Source organism: Kogia breviceps, chromosome 6 (assembly GCF_026419965.1).
Source record: "Kogia breviceps isolate mKogBre1 chromosome 6, mKogBre1 haplotype 1, whole genome shotgun sequence".
Classification (NCBI taxonomy): domain Eukaryota; kingdom Metazoa; phylum Chordata; class Mammalia; order Artiodactyla; family Physeteridae; genus Kogia; species Kogia breviceps.
Window position 1 is genome coordinate 61959761 of NC_081315.1, and position 27845 is coordinate 61987605.

General features: G+C 41.1%; 1 protein-coding gene across 2 annotated transcripts in view; it reads right to left on the reverse strand.

Annotated features, from left to right (window-relative positions):
* The window catches only part of PRKG2 (protein kinase cGMP-dependent 2), a 96478-nt gene extending 70058 nt beyond the window's left edge, over positions 1–26420 (reverse strand). The window contains exons 1-2 of one of the 2 annotated variants that reach the window (XM_059066509.2): positions 26351–26420; positions 16004–16477 (exon numbers count right to left, since the gene is read on the reverse strand). In XM_059066509.2, the coding sequence (XP_058922492.1) occupies positions 16004–16464 (461 nt within the window). In that variant the 5' untranslated portion in view covers positions 16465–16477; positions 26351–26420. Of the gene's footprint in view, positions 1–16003; positions 16478–16756; positions 16788–26350 lie in introns of those variants that run through there. The other variant, XM_067035908.1, reaches the window with a different exon arrangement.
* Positions 26421–27845: the final 1425 nt, after the last annotated feature.

A 27845-nucleotide genomic window follows, 5' to 3' on the forward strand; every position in this document is an offset into this window, starting at 1 on the left:
TATGTTGCTTATAAGAGGTATGCCTTAAAGATAACGATATAGAAAAGTTCAAAATAAAAAGGCAGAAAAAGATATACTATGTAAACACCAATTACAGGCATACCTCAGAGATATTTTGGGTTCAGTTCCAGATCCCAACAATACAGCAAATATTATAATAAAGTGAGCTGCACAAATTTTTTGGTTTCTCAGGTGCATAAAAAAGTCATGTTTACACTATACTGTAGACTATTAAGTGTGCAATAGCATTATGTCTAAAAAGCAATGTACACATCTTAATTAAAAAATAATTTTTTGCTAAAAAATGCTAACCATTGTCTGAGCCTTCAGCAAGTCATAGTAGTAACATCAAAGATCACTGATCACAGATCACCATAACAAATACAGTAAAAATTGAAAATGTTTAAAATATTGTGAGAATAACAAAAACTTGACACAAAGACATGAAGTGAGCAAATGCTGTCAGAAAAATGGGGCGTCTATAGATCTGCTGGATATAGGGTTGCCACAAACCTTCAATTTGTAAAAAATGCAGTATCTTAAAGTGCAGTAAAGTGAAGCACAACAAAACAAGGTATGCCTGTATAAAGAAAATTTTCCTTGATACAGGAAAGTAGGCTTTAAAGAAAGACATTATTTCTAGAAATGAAGAGGAATATTTTATATTGATATGTTCAGGAAAATACATATATTCTAAATGTGTATCCATCCAGTTAGATACCAACCATCAACTTGACAAAAAAACCTGACAAAAATAAAAGCAGAAATAGACAAATCCACAATCACTTTGAGAGAGTTAAAACATCTCTCTAAGAAATAATAGAATAAGCAGACAAAAATTAGTCAGAAGATAGAAGATCTAAACTCTTGATTATCAAACTTTACTTAATCTCTTGACCTAATAGTTATTTTAAAGGTTGTATTCAACCAATTCGGAATATACGTTCTTTTCAAGTACACGTGGAACCTTCACGAAAACTGACCTTATGGGGACTGTAAATCAAACCTAACAAATTTCACAAGATTGCATAATACAGAGTATATTCTTTGAAAACAATAGAAGCTAAAAATGTAAGCTAGAAATCAATAACAAAATCAGTAACAAAAATAATCCGAAAATCCTCAAATGTTTGAGAACTGAGTAATATATTTCTGAACAGCTCATTGATCAAAGGAAGATTAAATCATAGGGAAGTCAGATAATATTTTGAAATAAATGATAAAAATGTGATTATCAAAACTTGTGGGATGCAGTTAAATCAATACTAAGAGGAAAACTTACAGTATTAAATAGATACATCACAAAAGAAAACAGATTAAAAATGAATGACTAAGTGTCTATCTCAAAGAGCTAGAAAAAGAAAAGCAATTGAGCTCAAAAAAGGGAAAAGGAAATAACAAAATAGAAACAGACAACACAGGAAGAAAAAAGTGCAATGAAGAGGATCAAGAGAGCCCCAAATAGGTTATTTGAAAAGTCAAATAAAACTGAAAAATTCATGGCAAATGGGTGGGTGGGGAGAAAAGATAATTACCAGTGTTGGAAATGAGAAAAGGGACATCACTATAGATATTACAGATAGGAAAAATGAGTGGACAGTATGAATAACTATTTTTAAAATTTAGATTAAATGAAAATTTCCTAGAAAAATATGCATACCAAATCTTAGAAAAAAATAGAAAATCAGATTAGCAATAAAGAAATAAAAAATAAAAACTATCCCACAAAGAAAATTCTAGACCCAGGTGACATACCATTAAGTTTTCCAGACATTTAAGGAAAAACTTTATTAATCTTACATAACCTTTTCCAGAAAACAGAAAAAAGAAATTTTTTCCAACTTATTTTATAGTGTCAAAATAGCCTAATAACAAAAACCCATATTACAAGAAAGAAAAATTAAAGGTTAATATTCCTAATGAAGATAGGTACAAAAGTCAAAAACAAACAAGTCTAGACCAGATTGAAAATTAATGTAATTAACCACATGAAAAGAATAAAGGAGACAAATACATAGCAAAATCTTATTGTATGAGGAAAAAGTATTTGATAAAATTAAACACCTGTATATGAGTTTTAAATTTTAAAAAACCACTTAGTAAATTAGAAATAGAAGGGAATTTCCTTAATCTGATAAAAAATCTATAAAATAAAACAAAAACAGAAAGTATCATATCGCATGTGAAATATTGGAAGCTTCCCTCCAGATATCAGAAATGGGACACTTCAATTCCACCCTGAATAAGAAGTCTGAGCAAACTTAATAAATTGAGAAAAAAAGAAACAAAAGGGAAAAAATATATCAAAGATATAAACACAGTAAAAGAAGAAATAAAATTGTCATCCTTTCCAAAAGACATGGTTATGTAAATTGAAAACTCAAAAGAATGGACAGGGTAAAACCATCAAAATTAATAGGTGATTTCAATAATCTCACTGGATTCAAGGTCAGTAAACAAATTCAATTGTATTTCTATATGTCAGTATCAAAATGAAAATGCTAATTTTTAAATGACATCATTTTTAAAAGATCAAAAATATCAACTATATAAGATTATATATAACAAAAATGTGTAAAACCTCTACAAACAATATTATAAAATATTAAGAGAAATGAAAGAATAGCTAAATAAATGGAGGCATATAGCAGAGTCATGAAGGAGAAGACAATTTTTTAATGATGTCAATTCTATTCAAATTGGTCAGGTTCAATGAAATCTCAACTGACATTCTAAAAAATGTTTTATGAAAATTGACAAGCTAATTCTAAAATTCTTACAATCATAAGAAGGCCCAAGAATAGTCATCACAATGTTGAAGAACAATAACAAAACTAGAAGACTTAAGGTAATGGATATCAAGAATCACTATTGGGAATTCCCCGGCGGTCCAGTGGTTAGGACTCTGCGCTTTCACTGCAGAGGGCCTGGGTTCAATCCCTGGTTGGGGAACTAAGATCCCACAAGCTGCACACTGTGGCCAAAAAAAAAAATTATTATTAATCAAAATAATTGACAGACTATACTCTTGGCACAAGGAGGCACAAGAAAGACCTTTGGACCTGAATAGAAAGAACTAAAACCCACATAAACATATATAGATACTTGATTTATGACAATGGTTGTACTACAGAGCTACAGAGGGAAAGCAGACATCAATGGAAAACACATAAATTAAGAAGTGTTCACCCTGTTAATTATCAAGGAAAAGAAAGTCAAAACCACAATGAGATACCACAACATAAATATACCCACCAGAATGGCTAAAATGAAAAAGACTGACAATGCTAAATGCTGGTGAGGATGAATAGTAGCAATACTCATACACTGTTGGTGGGGGGTATATATTTGTCCAGCCATTTTGGAAAACTATTTGGCAATCTATATTAAATGTGAACTTAGGGACTTCCCTGGTGGCACAGTGATTGGGAATCCGCCTGCCAATGCAGGGGACATGGGTTCAATCCCTGGTCTGGGAAGATCCCACATGCTTCAGAGCAACTAAGCCCATGCGCCCCAACTACTGAGCCTGTGCTCTAGAACCTGCGAGCCACAACTACTGAGCCCACGTGCCACAACTACTGAGGTCCACGTGCATAGAGGCCATGCTCCACAACAAGAGAAGCCACCGCAATGAGAAGGCCGCACACCGCAACAAAGAGTAGCCCCCACTCGCCGCAACTACAGAAAGCCCGTGCACAGCAACGAAGACCCAATGTAGCCAAAAATAAATAAATAAATAAACAAATAAATTTATAAAACAAAAATGTGAACTTAGATAAAATGTACCACCCAGCAAGTCCATTCCTAGTTATATACCTATCATAAGTCATATATAAATCAAAAGTGCAAAAATGTTCATGGCAGCATTATTCAAAATTGCTAAAGACCAGAATCAACCAAATGTCCATCAACAGTAGAACTGATAAGTTGTAGCATAGTCACAACAAACTCTATAGAGCAATGATAATTAATGAACCATCACTACACACAATTTCATAAATGACTCTCACTGTATAAACTGAAGGAGCCAGAGTCTGTAGAGTCCATTCTCTATAATTCCACTAACATAAAGTTCAAAAATAGGCATAGTAATCTATGATAATACTAGTGCAGATAGTGGCTACCTTCAAAGTAGATAATGCATAGGGATTGCAAGGGAGCAGAAGAGGCTTCTGAGGTGCTGGTGAGGTTCTATGTCCTGATCTGTTTGGTGGTTACATGGGCGTGTTCACTTTATGATTTGTGCACGTCAATAAAAAATTCATTTAAAAAATAAAACATGTACATAGCTTTGGAGGCAGAAGAGCCTAGGTTCAAATCCCAGCTCTTCCACTTCCTAGCTGTGTGACCTTAACCTTTCTGAACCTCAGATTTCTTCTTTGTGAATAGAGCTTAGTAATCATACCTGCGTCATAAGGACACATTAACTCAGATAAGGTGATAATATATGCCTAATAAATGGCAGTGATAGTAGTAGTTGGCAATAGTAGTGGTTATGGTATGCTTTTTGTGGGGAAGGGTGGAATATGAAAAGTTCTAGAAACCACGAAGAAAGAAAGAGGCACTGTCAAGACTCTACTTAGTACAAAGTTCCTCCAATAGGGCTGGATCTCGAATTTATGTACATCATTGGCAGCGTGCCATAATCCTTTTACACCCCTTACTTACATTATCAATATTCTTTGAAGCATTAAATTCCTGTCCTCTAAGTTGCTTCAGGAAGTTTAATTTGTCAAAGTCCACTGACAGTTCTTGTTAAGCTGGGCCCTCAATCTTCCTTCTCTGGCCCTGTTTACTAGAAGCCTCTGTTCTCACTGTTTGTTTTTGTCAGGTCAGACAAAGCATGTGTCTTGCAAACTGCTTTGCACAAGGCTCAGTGCCAATCAGGGACCAGGGGCCTCCACCTACTTTCTTATCTGTCAAGAATTTCTTGTGCGCACAAAGGCCGAGGCAACTCCACTTGTATGGCATATCAGAGCTTAATTATATATACAAATAGGAAGTATATTAGAAGGCATATTTGTCGAGGGCCCAAGATCTAAAGCTGGAATGCCAGGGTCTGATTCCTAATTCTGCCACTTACGAACAGTGGAACTCTAGGCAAGTTACTTAATCTCAAGTTTTCTCAGCTATAAAATGACAATAAACACAGTCCACACGTCATAGGATTTCTATGAGAATTAAGTTAGTTAACAATACTGAGCACTGAGAACATGGCCTGGCACATAAAATATATTACAGAAGGAATAGCTGTATTATTATATGTCTGCAAATTACCAGCAACTTTAAAATCTTTGAGTTAAAATAGCTCTAAAAACTCTATGCTTGCGAACTGCCACTATTTATTAGGGGAGACTCCTTCACAATGTGAGTAAAACTCCTGACAATCCAGGTCCCCCGCCTGGCCAGCCTCCCCATGCTCGGGGTACCCCAGGCCCACTGAACTGCTTGCAGGTCCCCAAATGTGCCAGGCCGCTTGGTCTCCCAGCCATCCATTCCTCCTCAAAACCCAGCTCAACGTCGGCTCATCTATGGAGGTGTCCCTGATCCCCCCAAGCACAGGATGCTCCCTTCCTCCTTTGTACACCCATCTCTTAGAATATCAATCGCACAAGACTGCAATACATTTTAATTTCCCCAAAGAGACCGAGATCTTCAAGGGTGACAACACTTTCTTCATCCTCTTACCTAACATTGGAATTGCATCTGGCACAAAGTAGGCACTCAACAAAATTAATACTAAAGGACATTTAAGTTCTTTCTCTTAGTTTAAAAATCCTGGGTACAGAGACAAGAGTGGAGGTGGGAAATGTCCATCACCCACTAAACAGGCACAGAAAATAAGCAAGATAAACATCTATTTACTTCTCCCCCCAATTTTTTGAGTAATAAACCAGCAAGAAAAAAAATAGCTAATAAATGCACACGTTTATAATTTGAGAAACCAGCATGAAAAGATGAGGTCATTCCATGAATAATAAGAAATTGAGCATGACTTTGTCCTGTCAACTCTCTTACCCTATTGCCCACGTAATTAAGTACAGTTGTAATTGAATCATGCTTACTGTTACTTCATGCTTACAACAAACATTTCTCTCTCCCTTTCTTAAATGTGTGCAGATGATCCAATTCCCGGGAACATCAAAGAACAGAGCTTAATAATGTTGATAATGTTGAAAACCAAAACATATAAGGAAGTTAATCTGACACACTCAGTGATATTCATAATCATCATTGCGCTGCATGGTAATTAGGTAGAAATGGTAAATAGTTCTCTTAGATGTCTGTAATGAGCATTGCTCTTAGAGTGTCATAGAGTCAGCTGCAGGGAAGCCTGTTCCTATAACAAAATGGTTCTCAGTTGTCACTGCACATTAGAATCATCAAGGGACCTTCTGTAAATCCTGATACCCAGGGCCTTTACCTCAAACCAATTTAATCAGACTCCCTCGGGGTCATACCAGGACATCAATATTTTTTAATACTTCCCTGGTGATTACAATGTGCACTTAAGCTTAAGAATTACAGCTGTAAACAAGAAAACACAAGGGAGTTTGAAGTTGTTCTTTCCCTCTATTTTCCCACAGCACTGGGAACAAGCCTCCATTGAAAGCTCAACAAGCAATCAATCAATTACTATTAAGTAATTAATGGCTGATTAATTAACAATAATGAATTGATGTTCAGTTGTCATAAGACTTTGCTATATCTTATTCTCCGTTACAAGATAACCAATAAGAGAAAAAAAAATAAGAAAAGAGAAAATCATCACTCTACCTCCTTCCAGCATCCTATATGGAACCTGAAACAGCCTGGCACTTAGAGGCATGCTGTCAAATCAGCCCCAGGACTTTTTTTTTCAATTGTGGTAAAATGCACAACATAAACTGTACCATCTTAACTACTGTTAAGTGCACAGCTCAGTGGCATTACGTATATTCCCATTATTTTGCACCTATCGCCACCACCTGTCTCTAGAACTTTTCTAATCTTCCCAAACTAAAATTCTGTACCCATTAAACAATAATTCCCCATTCCCTGCTCCTCCCAGCCCCTGTAAACTTCCATTCTACTTGATGTGTCTAGAAATTTGATTGCTCTAGGTACCTAATATAAAGTGGAATAATTTGAGTCTGACTTATTTCACTTAGCATAAAGTCATCAAGATTCATTCATATTGTAGCATGAAAACGGAAGGGCATTCCCTCCTTTTTAAGTCTGAATAGTATCTCATTGTATGTATATACTGCATTTTATTTACCCATTCATCCATCAGTGAGTATTTGCATCTTATGAATATGCTATGAATATGCATGTACAGGACTCTGGGCTTTCTATACATAGCTTTACATATCTAGCATGGCCAGATTATTAGTCAGAGAATCTCATACTAGAGATGCAAAGGGGCCGGTATGGTGTGCAGAATTCTCAGATGGCCCCACTGTCTCTACCCATCTGGTGTCAGGCTCTTATACAATCCCCTCCCCCTGAGTGGAGATGGAACCTGGGACTTGCTCCTTGACAACAGAATATAGCAACTGTGATGGGAGGGTCACCCAGCGTATGTTATATAAGACTTCATCTTAGCCAACAGTAAAGAGATTCTCCAGCTGGCCCTGAAGCAGTAAGCAGCCATGTTGTGAGAGGGTCCCTGTCATGTGAGGGGGACATACGACATGGAACTCTGGGCAGACCTCTAGGAGCTGAGAACAGCCCCTGGCTGACAGCCAGCAAGAAAATGGGGACTTCAGTCCTACCACCACAAGGAACTGAATTCTGCCAACAATCACTTGAGCTTAGAGGAGGACCTCTTCCACTAGAAAGCTCTAGAAAGGAACACAGCTGGTTGACACCTTGACTGCAGCCTGATGAAACCCTGAGCAGATGACCTAAATAGCCTCAACCAGACTCCTGACCCACAGAAATGGTGAGATAACAAATATGCATTGTTTCAAGCTGCTAAGTTTGTGGTAACTTGTTATCCAACAATAGAAAACTAACACACCTGGGTTTCTCTGAGTTTCTAGTTCCAAGGACTATCAAAGTAGTATCTTCTCCTGCTCACTTTTTACCTCCTTTTTTCTCACCTCATCTGGAGAGAAAAGATTGGAAGCTACAGATCTTTCTTTCCTTCATATTTCTCAGAGCTTGATTTGTAAACCCCAAAAAGACTATGAAAGTTGATGCTTGGAATTTACTAATTCAAATTAATTTTTCATGACAAACAAACGCTCCTGGAACAATTCAAAGGAAACTGGGGATTCTTGGCCATAGATCTCAAAAACCTGTCAAACAAGACTGCACTGAAAAATCTACAACTCACCAATGTTTCTAAGGAAAGTCTGCATGGAGGAGAGCAAATTATCTTAAAATGAGACTTTAAAGAACAAAAACAGGTTTAGTTAAAGGATCATTACAACAAATATATCTTTCACACAGAAGGTACTTCCAAAGTCTAAAAACTGGAAAGCTTTTCCTTGGCTTTAGATTTTTTTCCCCCTTCTTGAGAAGCAGTTTAAACCCTAGAAAAAGTCAGGTGATGAGCTGAGATGCTCAGGCTTTGTAAAGAAAGGGGAGGCTCCCCCTGGAAACTGACCGCACTGGCAGCAGTCAGTGATGATGCTTTCCTCTGATTGGACAAGCAAGGAGAAAAGGTCACTGTCTTCTCAACCATCCTATTTTTACTACACTCTTTCCTGGGAATCTAGCAAGGAAATGGGCAGTGTCCAAAATGGCATGAAATGTGTGTGAGCGAAAAAATGGGTCAGGAAAGAGTAACCCATTTCAGAGAAATGGGTTCACTTAAAAGCCATAAGTAAGGAGAGCTGGAGGCTCTGCCCATGCTCTTAGGACAGCTGTTCAAAGCCAGCCCTGCTATATTCACTTGGAGTAACTTACTTAGAAGCAAGCAGATCCACAAACAGCTATAAATATCCCATAAAGTAGTAAGAGAGCAGGCAAAATATAATAAGTGTAGGTTTCAGAGTTGTTCTGATTAAGTGGCAGCTGTCTCGGGATCTAGGTGAGGTTGCCCAGATTTAGGCACTACTGAGGACCACCATGGGCTAGTTACTTACTCTTGGTAAGCCTCATACAATAATATTCACCTGGTAGGTTTGTTATGAAAATGAATGAGATAACTCAGTGTGTCTGGCCTATACCAGGTACTAGAAATTGGTACTGATGGCCCTTGACTAGTCTGATGCTGAGAGAGGAGGAAAATTAGGAGCAAACAAAATAAACATATAAGTGAAAGAAATGGGGGAGAGGAGACAGAAAGAACTACAGAAAAGAAAGGAAAGAAAACAAAATTAAAGAATTCAATATTCAATAAACACTTGTTGAAATGAATGTGTTCATCTGAAGGAGTAAAGGGAATGTTTCTAGCCAAGGCTATGGGGTCAAGAATGGCTGTGGTTATTGTGCAGTAGTATAAAAACATCACAGAACATGCTGTAACTCAGGAACGCCGACCACCAGGCAAGGGAAGGGTGGTTCCGAGTCAGCTGGGAACTTAAAATAAGCACTTCGATTTTTGATTTTCACAACGATTAGTCCTTGAGTCCTGAGTGTTTCCTGAGACTTAATTACACATTTTTCCTAACACCTAGCAACTGACAGACTGGAAGATGTGAGGATAAAGTGAGAAGGAACAGAGGGCGACTATAAACCAAGCAGAGGGTAATTTGAGAGGTTGAGAGAAGGCTTAGGTGGGGTGCAGAGTGAGAAGAGTCCAGGCCCTTTGGCTTCTAGAAAGAAGAAAAGGCAGGTGCAGGAAGTCGCGGGCGCTGGGTGCCAGGACTCGGAAAATCTGCCAAAATCTATCTCACTTCTCTGAGGTGTCAAGGCAGATGCCACTGAATTCTAGGCAGGTTCTTCAACTCCTCCACGCTCCTGACCTCTCCTTTTTCTGAAGTTTAACCGCACTGCCTATCCCCTCCACACCCCTCACCAACCCCAAGGGGAGCCATTCACTCTGCAGGCTGCTCCGGCTCTAAGAGTCGTGCACACAACGGTAGAGAACACACTTCTCACATCAGGCAGACTCACGCTGGAAACCTGGTTCAGCAGAGGACCTTGAGCAAGCTGTTGAACGCCTCTGAGCTTCCGTTTCACCTTTGGTCCAAGGTTAAAGCAACACCTACCTCACTAGGCAAGTCTCCATGAGATAATACATAGAAAACAACAGACGTCTAGCAGTTGCCCCAACACTTGGTTTTCTCACCCCATCCCTGAGTAGCCAGCTCTGATCTGGATGTCTAAATGTACATTATTGCTATAAATCTTTCTGATTTCAAACAACCTGACAACAGCAGGGAGCTGTTTGTAACCATATCAAAAACAAAAAATAGAAACGTATCTATATCTAATTTTATTTTTTTGCGGTACGTGGGCCTCTCACTGCTGCGGCCTCTCCCGTTGCGGAGCATGGGCTCCAGACGCGCAGGCTCAGCGGCCATGGCTCACGGGCCCAGCCGTTCCGCGGCACGTGGGATCTTCCCGGACCGGGGCACGAACCCGTGTCCCCTGCATCGGCAGGCGGACTCTCAACCACTGCGCCACCAGGGAAGCCCTCTAATTATTTATTTAATTTTTTACAAGGCTTCCCAACTAAAATATGAAGAATCCTCCTCTGATTCTCATTTTGGTATAGTGGGATAGTGCAGTTGTTACAACAGACTTTTTATTGACGTATACTTGGTTTAAACATTGTGTTAGTTTCAGGTATACAGCAAAGTGATTCAGTTATATATATGTATTCTTTTTCAGATTATTTTCCATTATAGGTTATTACAAGATAATGAATACAGTTCCCTGTGCTGTACAGTCAGTCCTTATTTAGAACAGACTTTAGATAGCAGATTTCTTGGTTTTGAATCCCGGTTCCAATATTAAAAGCTGTGTAACCTTAGGCAAGTTATTTAATTCTGTAAGCCTCAGTTTCTTCATATATAAAATGATACATAAACACATCTATTATGATGGTGATAATAATATCTATTTCATGCATTTGTTGTGAGGATTAAATAAGCCAATATTTGTGAAGCACTCAGAGTAGTGCCTGGCACATCATTAGCAATGTATAGATGCTGTTTTTACTATTATCATGATCATTCCATGCAAACACTTCTGCTCAGTAAAAGAGCTGTATTTCTATAATGCACATTCAAATGCTCGGCACTGCTTTCGAAAGGAAGAACAAATAATAACAAACATACTCTTTCTTCCTGGCTGTTTTTCCCCCATCTTGTTTAAATGGGTTACTCACCAGCATTTTCCACTTTTACCTATTCTGCTCCTGGGGTGGGAGTGACTCATTGTCCTTCCTAAAACTAGAGTCAATATCTGAAGTCAGATGGCAAGTCTTTGTTTTACCTCTCCTTTTCAAAGAAGAACAATAGTTTCAGATGATAGTTAAAGCATTCTCAGTGAAAGGAAGTCATATCAGTGACTTCCCAGATGTCTCTGATTAATTTGCCTGTGTTCCACCAGACATTCTGCACGAGCTCATAATTTTGTTCTGCTGGTGCTGAAGTTTGTTAAACAATGTCTACATCAACAGAAAATTTAATTTCAGTAAAAGGTCTGACCTCTGCAGGCATGGTTCTCTTGGTGCTCAAGGCAGGTCAGACATGGACAGAAATGCGATCTGAGCTCTTTCTCACCCACCTTTGCCACTGATATTCAGTTCTCAGCCCTGAGAAGCTCTGTACTTGCTTCAGAACCCATTCGTGCCCCTCCATATAGATCAGTCTGTACCATCAGATGGATCAAATCAATTCTCTGTGTCCTTTTCACAGAGGCCTGAGCTCTGAGGATCTAGCACTTGGTGAATATTAATGAAATGGGTAAGCTCTGCTCAACTCTGCTTGGAAGAAGTCGGGAAGCAGCATTGTTCTTCCTACCAATCAATACAGTGTATCAAAATAAAGCAGACTGGGGCTTCCCTGGTGGCGCAGTGGTTGAGAGTCCGCCTACCGATGCAGGGGACACGGGTTCATGCCCTGGTCAGGGAGGATCCCACATGCTGCGGAGCGGCTGGGCCCGTGAACCATGTCCGCTGAGCCTGCGCATCCGGAGCCTGTGCTCCGCAACCGGAGAGGCCACAACAGTGAGAGGCCCACGTATCGCAAATAAATAAATAAATAAATAAATAAATAAATAAATAAATAAAGCAGCCTGGTGCCCAAACTAACCTGACTTGAGCCCTTTGATCTTTGTGGGTTAAGAACACTAGTATAGGTAGATAGGGTCGGGGACCCCCAGAGGAAGAGAACCAGACATATCGTTCTTGACATAAGAGAAGCCATTTTAGGCCTAAGCCATTTTGTGATCTAAGTCTGGCCACAGTGCTTGCTCTTGATCAGGCCAGAAAATAACCTATTGGAGACAATAAATCAGTTGTAAATACTCCCAGTTCTGTTTCAAAAATAAAGATCGTTCTGAAGCACATTCTTTTTTTTTTTTTTTTTTTTTTTGTGATATGCGGGCCTCTCACTGTTGTGGCCTCTCCCGTTGCGGAGCACAGGCTCCGGACGCACAGGCTCAGTGGCCATGGCTCACGGGCCCAGCTGCTCCGCGGCCTGTGGGATCCTCCTGGACCGGGGCACGAACCCGCGTCCCCTGCATCGGCAGGCGGACTCTCAACCACTGCGCCACAAGGGAAGCCCTGAAGCACATTCTTGAACTATTCTGCAGGATCCAAATCTCCCTCAAGCACTCAACCACCCGACTAACTGGAACCTAAGGAATGATCATGATGACTTTTATGGATTTCAGTCAACTAGAGCCAGGACCCTGTCAGTCTTTGCCCCATTTCTACACTGAATTCTCCTCCATGAATATGCAGATACTGCCCAAGCTTCTTCATAAATATGCATGCACCCTTAGCTTAAAACTTTCCCAATTTTGCTGTTCAGGGACATACTGCTTTGGGAAATATCTTTGGTGTTCTCTTTACTTGCTGCAAGTAATAAATCCTTTCTTTTCCTGCTCTTTGGTTTGGTAGTGTCTTTTGGCTTGACACCCACCCAGAGGCAAATCCAGTCTTTGCGCAACCATTTTGGGGATTGTAGAGGGAAAGAACTGGTTCCAAAGTCAATCTTGGGTTCTAATCTTAGCTCTGCCACTTACCAAGGCGTATTCTGCAACTCCCCTGCACCTGTTTCCTCACTTCTCCAATAGGGGAGAAGCGTGAAACAATCTCTAAGGTTCTTCCAGCTCTAAAGTCTTCTGATAGTTACTGTAATAGATTTAAATCAGAGATCAGAGTATTTGATATACTGGAATGCTCTGACTCATCATGATTTATGATAATTCAGAAAAGCTGAGTACCTATAATAAAACGGGCTACATGCCCACATGGTTGTATGCTTCTGAAGATCTAAAATGGTCAGTGGGCACAAAGCCAAGTCCCTACAAAAGGCTATGATAGACTGCAGGTTCCATTCAGCTGAAGAGGGATTCCACATTGTGCCCACCTCCATCTGACAGGCTCATTTTCATTTTCTGTGACATTGTCCTAATACCGAATACAGGTCTTATTTTGTTTGTAAGTTCTCTCAAACTTCACTACGGTCACAATCCCCACCTCAAAAGATAGCAGTTACAGTCAAAACCACAGAATCTAGAACTGCAGTATCCAATACAGTGGCCATTTGACACATGTGGCTATTTAATTTTAAAATAACTTGAGGGCTTCCCTGGTGGTGCAGTGGTTGAGGGTCTGCCTGCCGATGCAGGGGACGCAGGTTCAAGCCCTGGGCCGGGAAGATCTCACATGCCACGGAGCAACTGAGCCCGTGCGGCACAACTACTGAGGCCCTCGCGCCTAGAGCCCGTGTTCCACAATGAGAGAAGCCACCGCAATGAGAAGCCTGTGCACTGCCATGAAGACCCAATAAAGCCAAAAATAAAAACAAATTAAAAAATCAATTTATTAAAAACGAAAAAAAGAGGAGAAATCTGGTGGAATATGTAGGAAGAGGGTCAAAGAAGATGAATTACTATTAAAGTCTCTCGCACTTCTCCTAGGTTCATAAGCACATTGTTATTTGAAAGATTTTTTGTGGGTAAATAATATATTGTCTTATGTATACATATATAGTATGTATAACATATGTATGTGTATAGTACGTATATAGAGAGAATGCATAATACAATTATTATATGTGCATATATCTCTTATACATCAAAAGAGAACACTATGATGTTCAAATTTTGAAAAACAAGCATAAGTTTGTAAGCAACATTTATAATTTCTGAATTCACACCATTAAAAATAAATAATTATTATTTTTGCAATGGGAATAGATAAGACCTTTCTAAGCCAACTAATAAATAAACTCTTGGCTTAAAAAAAGTCTTCTGAACTCTAATATCAATCAGATTCTTTCAACCACAGAGTATTATGCGTTGATAATCCAGCATGACTTGTTTTCTTAACAAACATTTATTGCTCATTCACTATGTGCCAAGCACTGTCAACAAATTGATGAATTAAACCTCCCTTTATAATCCTGTTATCAAAATTAATCCTTTATTTGTTTAAGTCAGATGTTTTATCTTGATTTATATTATTTATGTGTGTGAATAAATTAAAGTTGTTTTAATTTCACAAATCTTGGATTTTGCAAGAAGGATCCAGTCTCAGCCAAGACATTATCGAGGCAAAAGATCTAATTTCAACTAATAAATATTTACTCATTTAAAAATAGTGCATGGGCTTCCCTGGTGGCGCAGTGGTTGAGAATCTGCCTGCTAATGCAGGGGACACGGGTTCGAGCCCTGATCTGGGAAGATCCCACATTCCATGGAGCAACTGGGCCCGTGAGCCACAGCTACTGAGCCTGCGCGTCTGGAGCCTGTGCTCCACAACAAGAGAGGCCGCGATAGTGAGAGCCCCGTGCACTGTGATGAAGAGTGGCCCCTGCTCGCCGCAACTGGAGAAAGCCTTCGCGCAGAAACGAAGACCCAATGCAGCCAAATAAATAAATAAAATAAATTAAAAAAAAAAAATAGTGCAGAAAGGAGACCCTAACTCATAATGTTTCTAATTGATCTTTCCTGGTTAGGAAATTCAAACTTGAGCCAGAAGAGAAACGTACCCATACGCACACACACACACAAGAATACTGTGGGAAATATTTACATGTTCTTTTAAAAATCCTTATTTTTAAAATTAATTCTAGCATATAATTGTTCCCTCTGCCTGAAGTAAGTGCCCTTTCTACCTGGTCTATTCTCCTTTTTCTCCTTTGGGTCTCAGTTAAAGGTCACCTCCTCAACCAGGTCTCCATGACAATCCCAATTCTGTCCCCTCCTTGACCTTCTCTCCCCCTTAATCCCAGACACCACCCACTCTACTGTCAGTTTCATTATATCATTCATCATAATTAATAACTACACAATGTTTACTTGTTTCCATGTATACTATCTTCCCACAGGAAATGCTCTGTGTCTATTTATTCACTGATATATACTTAGCATCTAACACAGTGGCTGGGAGAAGGCAGTGCTTAACTAAAACTTTGGGATGAATGAATGAATGCACCCCCCTCAGAGGCATCAGCTTATCCCTTTTTCACGACACTTGAAGACTAAGTGCTAAGAAGTGGCTTTTGCTATACATATTCATAATTCAGCGTGACTTGTGTACACCATTAAGTCTACTTCTTTGGAAGAGAGAAGGGCAGACTTCCTACAACCACATCTGCACTCCCCTAGGGTTTTCAAGATAACAGAAATGACTTTTGTAAACTCGGTTCCTCAGTTATGCAAATCACAAATCAAAGTCCAGGTAAAGCACGAGTCCTGCTTTAAAGAGAAGTTCTACTTACAGGGACACCCTGTTGCAAAACAAAATCCTTTCCGAAGCCCCTCTAACGCCAAATCTGAAAGGGTTAATATGCGCTTCTCCATTGAGGAGACTCAATAAATAGCGTTCTAATGTTTCATAATATTTAAGGCCACCTGTGTCCAAAAGCGGGTGGGAACTTACCTGGAGTCCTTTCTGACTCTTGCTTTCTCAAAGGAAAATTCAGGGGGTTTGTTGAGGTCATAGGTTCGGGTGGTGGGCTCAGCAGACACACCAGCCTTCGCTCCCCTCCTGCTATGGAGGGAGACCAATCCCGAGGTCTTGCGGTGGACCTCAAGAGGCACTTTATCCGGAGATGCCTGACACGGGCTTCCTCCCTGCATGTGTACCACATCCTGAAGCTTGTTCAGCTGGATGCACTTGTTCTGGAGCTCCTCCGTGAGCTCTGCAATGGCCACAGTCTGCTTGGACAGCTGCTCCCGTAGCTCCTTCAAATGGTACTCCCGCTCCTGGATCTCGGCATCCTTCCTCCTCAGCTCTCTCTCCAGCTCTGTCACCTTGCTCCGGAGGGCACTGGTAGTGAGGTTCCCGGAGTGGCCATCTGGATTCTTGGAATGTTTGGGTTTCACGGAACCATTTCCCATTTTGCTCAAGGACCTGAAAGAGGACAGAGAATTGGGGATTCCCTAGTGGAGTTTCACTTCCCAACCGCCACCGCCGCTCCTCTCAACCCTCTCTGTTCCATAAAGAGAAACACAGCGCTCATCGCTGTTTGGTAAGCAATAAATTCCCCCACGCTTCCAGAAGGAAAGCTATGGATTGATTCCCTTTGTCCCTCAATGAGGAGGAGCTGGCACTTGGTTTCGTTCTTCCCCGTCCCTTTGCTGGCCCAAGCATCCCACCTAATAAGCATTTTGCACAAACGGCCTGTGTCACCTGCTCTTCTCTTTGGTCGTTCTCTCCGGACAGCTGTCAAAAGCATCACAACAAAACTGTGATTCGGATGTCAGCATGGCAAAGATAAAACACCAACGAGCAGCTACCGCAGCAGAGGCTTGTTAATGTCACAACTCTCACAGCTCCCTGAGTGGCTACACTAAGAAACCTCCCCCTGGTTTAGAAAATAACACATCTGCACTTCGGGAGGAGGAGGCACAGTTGGTGTTGCTGTATTAGCACTTTTCTCCAGCCGTGTGTGCCTATTAAGTTTGGCTTTTCTGACAACGCTCGCTGTTGCAAACTTCCGGATGACAATTACCAGAAGGTAAAACAGAGGCATGGGGGTTCTTCTACATCCTTTACTTTATATCCTAAAGCCAAGATTGTCCAAAAAATGACAACCTATGGTACAATGCTCTATTATTTTCCTGTAAGGAATATCCTCAGTGTAGGCTCCAAAGTAGTTCCTAATCCAGTGAGTCTCAGGATGTAATAGGCAGACTGGGGACTATGAGGCATGATTTTAGTTGATTCAAAAATGTTTTTTAGGGATTTCCCTGGTGCAGTGGTTAAGAATCTGCCTGCCAATGCAGGGGACACGGGTTTGAGCCCTGGTCCGGGAAGATCCCACATGCCGCGGAGCAACACAGCCCGTGCGCCACAGCTACTGAGCCTGCGCTCTAGAGCCCGCGAGCCACAGCTACTGAAGCCGGCGCACCTAGAGCCAGTGCTCTGCAGCAAGAGAAGCTCGCAATGAGAAGCCTGCGCACCGCAATGAAGAGTGGCCCCTGCTCGCTGCAACTAGAGAAAGCCCGCACGCAGCAACAAAGACCCAACGCAGCCAAAAATAAATAAATAAATAAAATTTATGTTTTTAAAAAATGGTTTTTAGTTCAATAGCTATGTATTTATTTTAACATTCATTAGGAATATAAATAATTGGCACCACAAAATTTTGAGGTTCAGTAAGATAGTTAGATTTACTGAGTCAATTCAGTGAAAACAGAAAAGAAATTATCTGCAGTTAATAAGTACATATGAGCAAAATCAAAAAGAACTTGAAAGGCTGAAGTTTGGAAAATACTGCTTTGATTAATTATCATAAGGTTTGAGTCTTTTTAAGCTAGCTACTTAAATTTCATACCTTTGCACGTGTAATTTTTGACAGCCATAACTCAAGAAGCCTGTAAACTAAGTTTGAATGACCGCTTCTTATCTAATAAGAGATAGATGGAAGTTTGAAGTTATAAATCTCACACATTCTTGGCCCTCTCTCTCCCCACATTTCAAACTCTGAGAGAAATAAAAGCTTAGACTGATTTCACTAGCTCTACCGGAATCATCATGAACCTTTACAGCAAAGACAAAGACATACACAGCCTCTAAGTTTCAAACAGATGCAACCAAAGAGTCAATGCAGGTCACCTAAGATGGATGGTAGAAACAGAAAATGAATGCACTTATAATAGTAATCTTGCAATACCCAGACATTCTTCGTAGAATTCAGATTCAAAGTAGTCGTTAATAATAATTAGCCTCCAGGGAACTGCCGTAATATGTTGCAGAGATGTGGCAGGTCTAACCTTTAAGTTTCTGTTGAGTCGGCAGCATTTACTATCCTTATATATTAGGAATATTTAAAAAGGTTAAGGAGACTAGAATTCAAAGAAGTGACCCAGGACACTGTGGTAACCTGAATAAGCAATTCAGAAGATGTTAGATTGGGACCTGAGAATAAACTTGAATGAGATTCTGAATGACAGGCATGAGAAGGGTACCCCCAAAGGGATCTTAAATTAATGTGTGCACAAGTTTTTAACATGCAGCAATGAGACGTCTCCTAGATGTGCTTTTTTGGTTCATGGACAAGCATTCCTAATCCAAGGCAGGATAGAGGGAGGGGAATGGGTGGAAGAAAAGAAATTGCCTTATAAAGAACAAAAGTAAGCACAAACGTTTTAAAATCTAATATGAAACTAACAACTCATTCTTTATTCATAGAACAATTGTTTACTAAGACCAAACTAAGTGTCATGTACTATACCAGGGGCATAGCTCCATGAATTTGCAGTCAAATTCGACACAGAGAAGAGTTCTAGCATTCTAAATATGAGAAGGCTTAGAATCATTTTTGCTCTATGCATGGTAGTCAGAACATTCTGTACCAATCCAATAATTTTACAAACCTGAAACACAGTTAGGCAGAGGTGGTTAAATTCTCCCAAAACACCAGCTATTCTCTGGCTTTACTGAAGTCAGTTTGGAAGCTGAATAAATCTTTTGAGCTATTTAGAATTCTAAAGAGGGATGAAATGAGAGGAACTCACCCATCTTTCAAGTCACTAATTTAAGATATGTAAGGACTACTGAATGACTCAATACTAAGTCTGATTTCTTACTTAGTTCACCCCTTTCAATTCTGGTGTCCCTCAAGCCAAGGCTTCGAGTGTCTGGCTTCATAAAACCTAATTAGACTCCCTGTGTTTCCTGCATCAGTCACTAAGAGAGACAAGCTATTTCTCAAATATGTATTGCTAGTCACAACTGAACCACAGGATTTTGTCCCATCAATCTAGCAACTATAGGTTCTTAGAATCATTCTTGTAATCAGAGAACAGCATGCAAAGTAATAAGAAATGAGCTTGGAGATAAAGATCAGGATATTTTTCCTTCCAGTTTTATTGAAATATAATTGACATATAGCACTATTTAAGCTTAAGGTGTACAGCAAAATAATTTGATGTATACACATCATGAAACGATTACCACAAGTTTAGTGAACGTTCATCATCTCATATAGATACAAAATTTAAGAAATAGAAAAAAAATTGTTCCTTGTGATGAGAGCTCGGGATTTACTCTCTTAACAGCTTTCATATATAACACACAGCAGTGTTAATTATATGTATGATATTGTACTTGACATCCTTAATATTTATCTTATAACTGGACATCTGTACCTTTTGACTGCCTGTATCCAATTCCCCCCACGACCACCACCTCTGGTAACCACAAATCTGACCTCTTTTTCTATGAGCTTGTTTGTTTGTTTTCAAAGTATAGTGAAGTAATAAGAAATGAGCATGGAGACAAAGATCAGGATTTGACATAAGCAATGAAGTCAAGCCAGCCAGGGTAGAAAAACAATCTGCCTTTTCCCAGCTGTGTAACCTTCTATAAATTATTTAGAATCCTCGGTTTTCTAATCTAGAAAGTGGATATAATTATGCCCATTTCATAGATTTATTATGAAGATTATGTTTGTAAGATATCCTGTGCATTGTCAGACATGTAGTACACACCAAGTAGCGTTTATAGTATGTGACTAGCAAGGCACTAAGTGACTTGGTATGAGCAAATGCCCAGAGGGCATCATTACTGGGTGGGGAAGAAGTCTAGTAGACTGGATGTCTTCCGGACAACAGGTCTTTAAAGATGAAAATTATTGGGGGCGGGGGAGAGGGGTATCCTTACTCTGTCTTCATTAAGACAAAAAGTCATTCTGGAACAAACAACCTGGGAAACCCTCCCAGTTAAGCGAAGCCCCACCAAAAGATGAAGACCAGGGCTTCCCTGGTGGTGCAGTGGTTGAGAATCCGCCTGCCAATGCAGGAGACACGGGTTCGTGCCCGGGTCCGGGAAGATCCCACATGCCGCGGAGCGGCTGGGCCCGTGAGCCATGGCCGCTGAGCCTGCGCGTCCGGAGCCTGTGCTCCGCAACGGGAGGGGCCACAACAGTGAGAGGCCCGCGTACCACAAAAAAAAAAAAAAAGATGAAGACCAGAAAGTTTCATAAGCAAGCCAGCCCAGGTTCCAGGACTGCAAGGACTCCTCCTTTGTAATTCCCTCATGTAGCCTCCATCTATTTACACATATTACACTGATATCCTTAAACCAAGAGGGCCCACCTAATTATCTTCAAAGGCAACAAAAAAAACATGGTTCACTTTGAAGGGGACATTCTTCTGCAGCCAGGGACAGGAGCAAGGAATAAAATGAGCAGTGGCATCTAGCAAAAGAGAGGAAAATTATATAAAGTTATAAATTATTATTACATTAATTTAATCATGACTTAGGAAATGTCATCTACAAGAGGTAACTAGAAAAGACACAGGAAAAGCAAAACTGACTGTGGATGCTCTTGCAGGCAGATTAACACCTGACAGCCAATGTGGGAAGAATTAGTCTTTGTTGTCTGTTTTTCCTCCAGCTCTAAAGTAGTTTGAAACCAAAATCTTTGCTCTGATCTAGATAGTATCTATTTGTCTCTCTACCCATCTGGATTCTGATATATATATCTATAAATACAGGAGATGGTATAGTGCTGGCTAATGTTATAGAGCCAGAGTCCCAATCCAAGCACTTTCACGTAGTATTTATAAGCCCTAGGCCTTGACATTGGGCATGAATGTGAATAATAGAAGAGGTGGATAGACACATAGACAGACTGACAGATAGATAAAATAATGTTGCATATCATTTAGAATTGTTAGAGGGTTAAATGAGATAAACCATGATAAGCATTTAGCACAGGGCTTGACGTATAGTATGTGTTCAATAAATATTAAAAATTATTGCTATTACTGTTAACATTATTTAGCCAATAAAACAACTCATTTTAGTGGAAAAACTTACTGATCAAAAAATATGTACTAAAGCAACAGGACATTATAGAAGAACAAAGTTAGAGTGCTGATACTACCAGACTTCAAGACTTACCATAAAGCTTCAACAATCAAGAAAATGTGGTATTGGTGAAAGAAAAGACAAATAGATCAATGGTACAGAATAGAAAGACCAAAAACAGACCCACAAAAAATTAGTCAACTGATCTTTTACAAAGGAGCAAAGATAATTCAATGGGGAAAAGATAGCCTTTTGAACAAATTGTATTGGAACAACTGGGACTCCATATGCAAAAAAAAAAAAAAAAAAAAAAGAGTCTAGAAACAGACTATACATCTTTCACAAAAATTAGTTCGAAATGAATCAAAGTCCTAAATGTAAAACACAAACTATAAAACTGCTAGTAGACAGTATAAGAAAAAATGGAAGTGACCTTGAGTTTGTGATGACTTTTGAGATAAAACACTGAAAGCACAATCTATGAAGGGAAAAATTGATAAGTTGGACTTCAATAAAGCTAAAAACTTCTGCTCTGTAAAAGACACTGTTAAGAAAATGAAACAACAAGCCACAGACTGGGGGAATTTGCAAAACACATATCTAATAAAGGACTACTATCCAAAATATACAAGGAACTCTTTAATATTCAACAACAAGAAAAAGAACAATCCAGCTACAAAATAGGCAAAAGATCTAAACAACCACCTCACCAAAAAGATACACACATGGCATATAAGGATATGAAATGATGCTTAATGCCCTGTCATTAGAGAATCTCAAATTAAAACAATGAGATACCATGCTCCTTGGTATTTATTCAACCGACATGAAAACACAGGCCCACACAGAGGTTTACAGCACTTTTACTCATAATTGCCAAAATTGGAAGCAACTAAGACGTCCTTCAGTGGATGGCTGGATAAACAAACTGTGACACATCCAGACAATGGAATATTATTTGGTGATGAGAAGTAATAACTATCAAGCCCTGAAAAGACATGGAGGAACTTTAAATGTATATTGCAAAGTGAAAGAAGCCAATCTGTAAGACCTACATCCTTTATGATTCCAACTATATGACATTCTGGAAAAGACAAAACTTGGAGACAGTAAAAAGGTTAGGGGTTTCCAGGAGATTGGGGAGAGGGAGAAAGGAATGAATAGGTGGAGTACAAGGGAATTTGGGGGCAGTGAAGCTATGTTGTATGATACTGTTACGGTGGATACATGTCATTATATATTTGTCCAAGCCCATAGAACTGAACAAAAAAAGTGATCTCTAATGTAAGCTATGGACTTCAGTTAATAATTTTTCCGTATTGGCCCATCAGTGTATCACATTGATGCAAGATGTTAAGAATAGGGAAGGAGAGGGGAGACTATGGAACCTCTCCATACTTTTCCCCTTATTTTTCTGTAAACCTAAAACTGCTCGAAAAAAGAAATTCTATTAATTAAAAACAAAACAAAACATGTACTAGGGGTGAATGCAAGAAAGCTGATGGCATATTTAAGGAACAGGCTGAAATGCATGATGGGTGAAGGAGAGTGATGAGAAGTGAAGCTAAAAAAGTAATATACTAGAATGAGATACTGAAAAATTTCATTTGCCATTTATGGTATCTGGATTTTAGTGTAGGCCAAGTTTTTTTTAAGTTATATGGTCAGATTTGTCCTTTAGAAAAATAAACAACTTTTTTTGGCAATAAATATGGAATGGAGTGAAAAGAGCTTAGAGGGAGAAAGACAAAATAAGAGGCTATAAGAGGCTACTGCACCAATCCAAGTAAGAGAGGATGAGGACAGGGTTAACATCAGAAAGCATCCCAACCCTATTCTAATATCTTGAACTCAAGAAAAAATGAACCATCTCCATGGTAGCCAAAAGAGAAAAACACTATCATAAGGGATCTGGCAAAAGCTATGGCTATAGGCAACTCTGCAATTTCCTTCCCTTCAATAAATCATTAAAAGTAGAATAGATTCTTTTTCATGACATGGGCCGGTTAGCCTGAAGTCAAATGAATGACACAGCCTTCTCGAGATAGTTTTCTAAGTACATATGAAACCGATGCATCTGGTGTTACTCTTAACTTTGTCTCACCAAATGTCTTTTAGAAAATAATTAACCATCATTGAGTAGATAACCACCCCCCCTCCTCCCTGAAGCAACCACAAAGAGTTGTCCTTGTGAGAAACAGCTCAATTTCATATTGATTCTCCAATTAAAAGTGCCTGTCCATCTGACCTTGTGACTGTTGACCTCGGGCTCAGTTGTGAATCTATTGCTTGTTTTCTCTGTCTATGGCATTTTAATTTGTGGAGTAATTCTCTCTTGTCAGGCAGTCATATGAGCTTTTATTGTACCAAAGTTTCAGCTACTCCTGAGGCTATCTCCTTGTAATGGCGCCCTAACACACCCACCCTGCAGAATGTTTACAGTGAATCTTATAAATGCCACATATCCCATATGTTCACTGCCAAATGTAGTGGCATTCCATTCAGCTATTTTGGGGTGCCAAAGAAGCAGATAAGGAGGCAAACACACAGAAATGTAATTATATAGGTGTAGGTCCAGAGATGGTAGCTGATGGAATTTGAGTGACGTTAAGAAGAAAGATAAAGATCTGGAAGTTTCCATTGTGGCAACTGGGTAAGAGAAGATGTCATTAAGCAAACTGAGGAGCAGATTTGAGGGATATGACAGTGCGTTTAATTTTGGACAGTTTGAGGAAACTGTGGAAAGTTTAAGGTCAAGAAGTTCAGTAGACAGTAAGAAACAAGGGACTAGAAAATCAAAAAGGGGGAGCTGAAAATACCTAGCAATCATAAGTAAAGGCTGAAGCTGAAGAAGTAGATAAAAGTGCCCATTAGACTGGCAATGAAGAGAAGAAAAGTGTTTAGGTCTATATGAAGTTTGAGAGAAAAACTAGAGACAGTAAGAAGAAGCTATCGTGTTAGAGAAAGGATGTGGAGGGATTAATTGTATAAGACAAGATGGTGGGAGTAATACTGCAGAGGCAGAATCTCTAAATGTCGTAATTACATGGGTGCACACAAAAGGGGAGTCAAAAAAGATTCCAGTGTTTTGATCTTGGCAGGCGGGAAGGAAGGCAGTACTATGAACTCATTCATTCATTAAAAATGAATAGAGCACCATGGTTGGGTTAGGCACTGTGACACTGACCACAGTCAAGAGAATAAGCAAGCGTTATGGAAAAAGTGACGAGTCTGGATTTATATTTGTTGAGTTTGAGGTGCCTATGAGTCATCAAGGTGGAAATGTCTAACACATGGTAGCAAAGAAGAAAGGTCAAGGCAAGAGAACACTTCATAGGCAAGAACTGAAGTCCCACTAGTAGATGAGATCACTGAAGGAAAAAAGAAAGGAATGCCTCTATGGTTACGTATGCACATTTAGATGGTACCTGTGGATATTATTTATAGGAGAAGAGGAGGAGGAGATGCAAATAACAAAAGCAGAGAAGGAACAGTTGTACAATAAGAGATCTGGAAGTACACTGGAAGCCATAAAGATAAGATTTTCAACAGGTGAGCAAGCTGCAGTTCACATCCCAAAGACATATCAAAGCACATGAGGGAAATACACTGAATTTAGCCTTTCACAGAAGAGCTGGGATAAAAACCGGATTACAAAGGACGGTGGAAAGAGCTGACACTGAGAGCAGGGACTTCAACATGGTACCATGGTTCATGCAGCGGAGTTTTAGAATGGTGAAAACTTGAGAGTATTTGTAAGCCCCAAATAATGAATCAGTGAATATAGAGAAAATGAAAACATAGGAGAAGAGGGGATAATTGATAGGAAAATAGCCTAGAGGAAGCAAGACAATATGGGCTCAAAAGACTTGGGCAGCATCCAGGCAACATACGCCTTCACTGTGAGGTGAACTAGCCCTCACTTGTAAGGATTTCAGAGGACTGAAATGGAGCATTTCAGGTAAAAGAGAAAGATCTCTGTGTACCATCTTTTTATGTCGTTTATTCTTAGTTACACAATGTTCCAAGGGAGAAGATGGCCTCTAATTCTCCAAAGATAATTCTCTACCATATTAGCGCCTCTACCCTTCTGCGTAAAATTAACAGTAGTACTGACAACACCTACTGTATGTTATGTAGGTAATAGCCTTCTCCAAGAGCTAAATGGGAACTTGCAAAGAAAAGAGACAACAATTTCTAAGGCACTGTTCGGGGTGGGGAGCGCAGGCAGGTGTATGTTTCTCTCTTCCTTTATAGAGAAGCCCCTGGGAACTTCAGCGACGAGATGAAGACCAGAGCTTCATCCTTTCTACCTGTTCATTCTGCCTGTGGTGTGTCTTTGCAGGGTCTCAACTGCTATGCATCCGTACCCTAGTTCTTCTCAAACTTGAACCCCTTGCTTTTTCTCTCGTCCCCAAAGTGACGGATTCGTTTTTGTTTGTTTGTTTACTCTTGCTTCTTCACCAGGAAAAACAGAGCGAGAAATGTGAAAGCGCCTCACGGTGCCGAGAGTGACACAGGACACCCACACAAGTTTACAAGTCCTCGCCCAAGTCCTCGTCTCCTAGCAGCTCCCCGAAGCTCGGCGAAGCGAAGCCCGGAGCGCACGCCCTGAGAGCACTGCCAAGCCCCTAGCCCGGAGCAGCAGTCTCCACGGCCGCCGGGGCTAAAGGAATAAGAACCTGACGTCTCCCCACCCGGGCTGAGCTCGCCCCTCCCGCCCCCAGCCGAGCTTCTGGAAATCCAGTAGCCTCCCCCTGCCGCCCGGAGCTCCCGGCTGGCTGCCACCCCGAGCGAACGTACCGCGTGCACACGTCCACACGGCAGCAGCACAGGCACGAGAGCGGCTGGGTGTGGAACGGAGGCGCACCGCACGCCCCGCACGCCCAGCCGACACCCGCGCAGACCCCGGTCACCGCCCCCCAGCGCCCCTCGGTGCCCGAGCTCCCAGCCCGCGAGCCTCACCAGACAGCCGGTAACTTTCCAGGTGCGCAGCTCGTCCCCTCGGCGCCGCCGCCCCTGCGTCTCCGCGTCCGCTTTCTCGCCGCCCTCCCTCCCCAGCCTCCCGCGGCGCCCCAGCCGGGCGCAGGTCAGTTTAGCCAGGCCGGGCGCGAGGCGCGGGACGCGTAGCGCGGGCCCGGGACTGCCCGCGCCGCAGCTCGGGCTATGTGGGACCGGGGGGCACGGGTGAGGGCGTTGCGCGCAGAGGCTGCGGCGGCTCCGGTGCTGCCGCCTGGCTTCTCCGCGGGGGCCGGTGCAGAGGAGACGCGCTGGGAGAGAGGGAGAGAGGCAGGGAGGGAGGGGGGAGGAGGGAGGAGAGGCGAGGACGAAAGGGAGGGGGGCGGGGGTCAGTCGGGGCGATGGCGTGGAAGAACAGAGAACCGGCTTCCCTAAAGGTGGGGTCACCCGTCCGCGCACCCACACCGGCCCCAGCCTTCACTCCCGAGACACGCTAGCGGCGACAGCATCGCCCAGAGTGAGACAACTTAAGTAGGGAGATAGCGTCGCGGTTGTAAGCATTTTTTTTTCATGTTATTGTTTCTATTTCAAGTGTGTGGGACGAGGCTAGAGGAAAGTTCAGGGAGGTGTCCTTTTCCTTCCCCTCCTTCTTTCCCCCCGCCCCCAGGTCCGTTTTCACTGCAGGCTCTCTCCCACCTCGCCTTCACTCCCAGAGCGCAAACAGGAGCACGTACTCCGGACGTGCTCTCCTCTGTCACACCGGTGCCCTTCTAGAAGACATGTGACCCTGGAACAGCTTGGCGACGCGCTCTTCGCGGACTCTGGAGCCATAACTTGAACCGAGTCTGCCAGTTCACATGATGCTGGGGGCAGTGGTTTGAACCGAGTTTCAAGGGACCTTCGGAATCTGTAGGTCTTCTGGCAGGGAGCTTTCTTGATCACCCAAGCTGGTAATCCTCTCCCCGTCGCCTTTTGATTACATGTTTTTTCCTGAGGCTCGCATTATGGTTTTCTAAATATATATATACCCCACCGCATTATTTGCTCTGCCCTGGAGTTGTGAGATCTCCGTGTGGCTTGTCCCCTTTTCTCCCACCTCCAGAGGAATTTCACTGGGAAATCCTCGGAAGACAAGGGCAGTTTCTGTGCGGAAGAACTACAGTGAGGGTCTATTCATTGTGCCTCTAGAGAACGTTAGAACCCAGCTCCCTTGGGTTTTAAACCACAGGGTGGCAGTGAGACTCGTGTAAAGCCGGTCTGCACTAGTACATGTATAAACTTACATAGAAGTTAGGCCCACGTAAAATATGTTGAATAGAGCCATTAAATTTCAAAGAAGGGAAAATGTAGTCCTGGTTTGTGTGTGCTAACTGGAAAAAAATCAGCAGAAGTACAAAGTACTTTTTCATGAACACATGAGAGAGTCTTTCCATTTTACGCAGGCCTTTGAAATAGCCCAACTAGAGGAGACGGGGATGGAGAAGAATTCCACAGGAAAAGG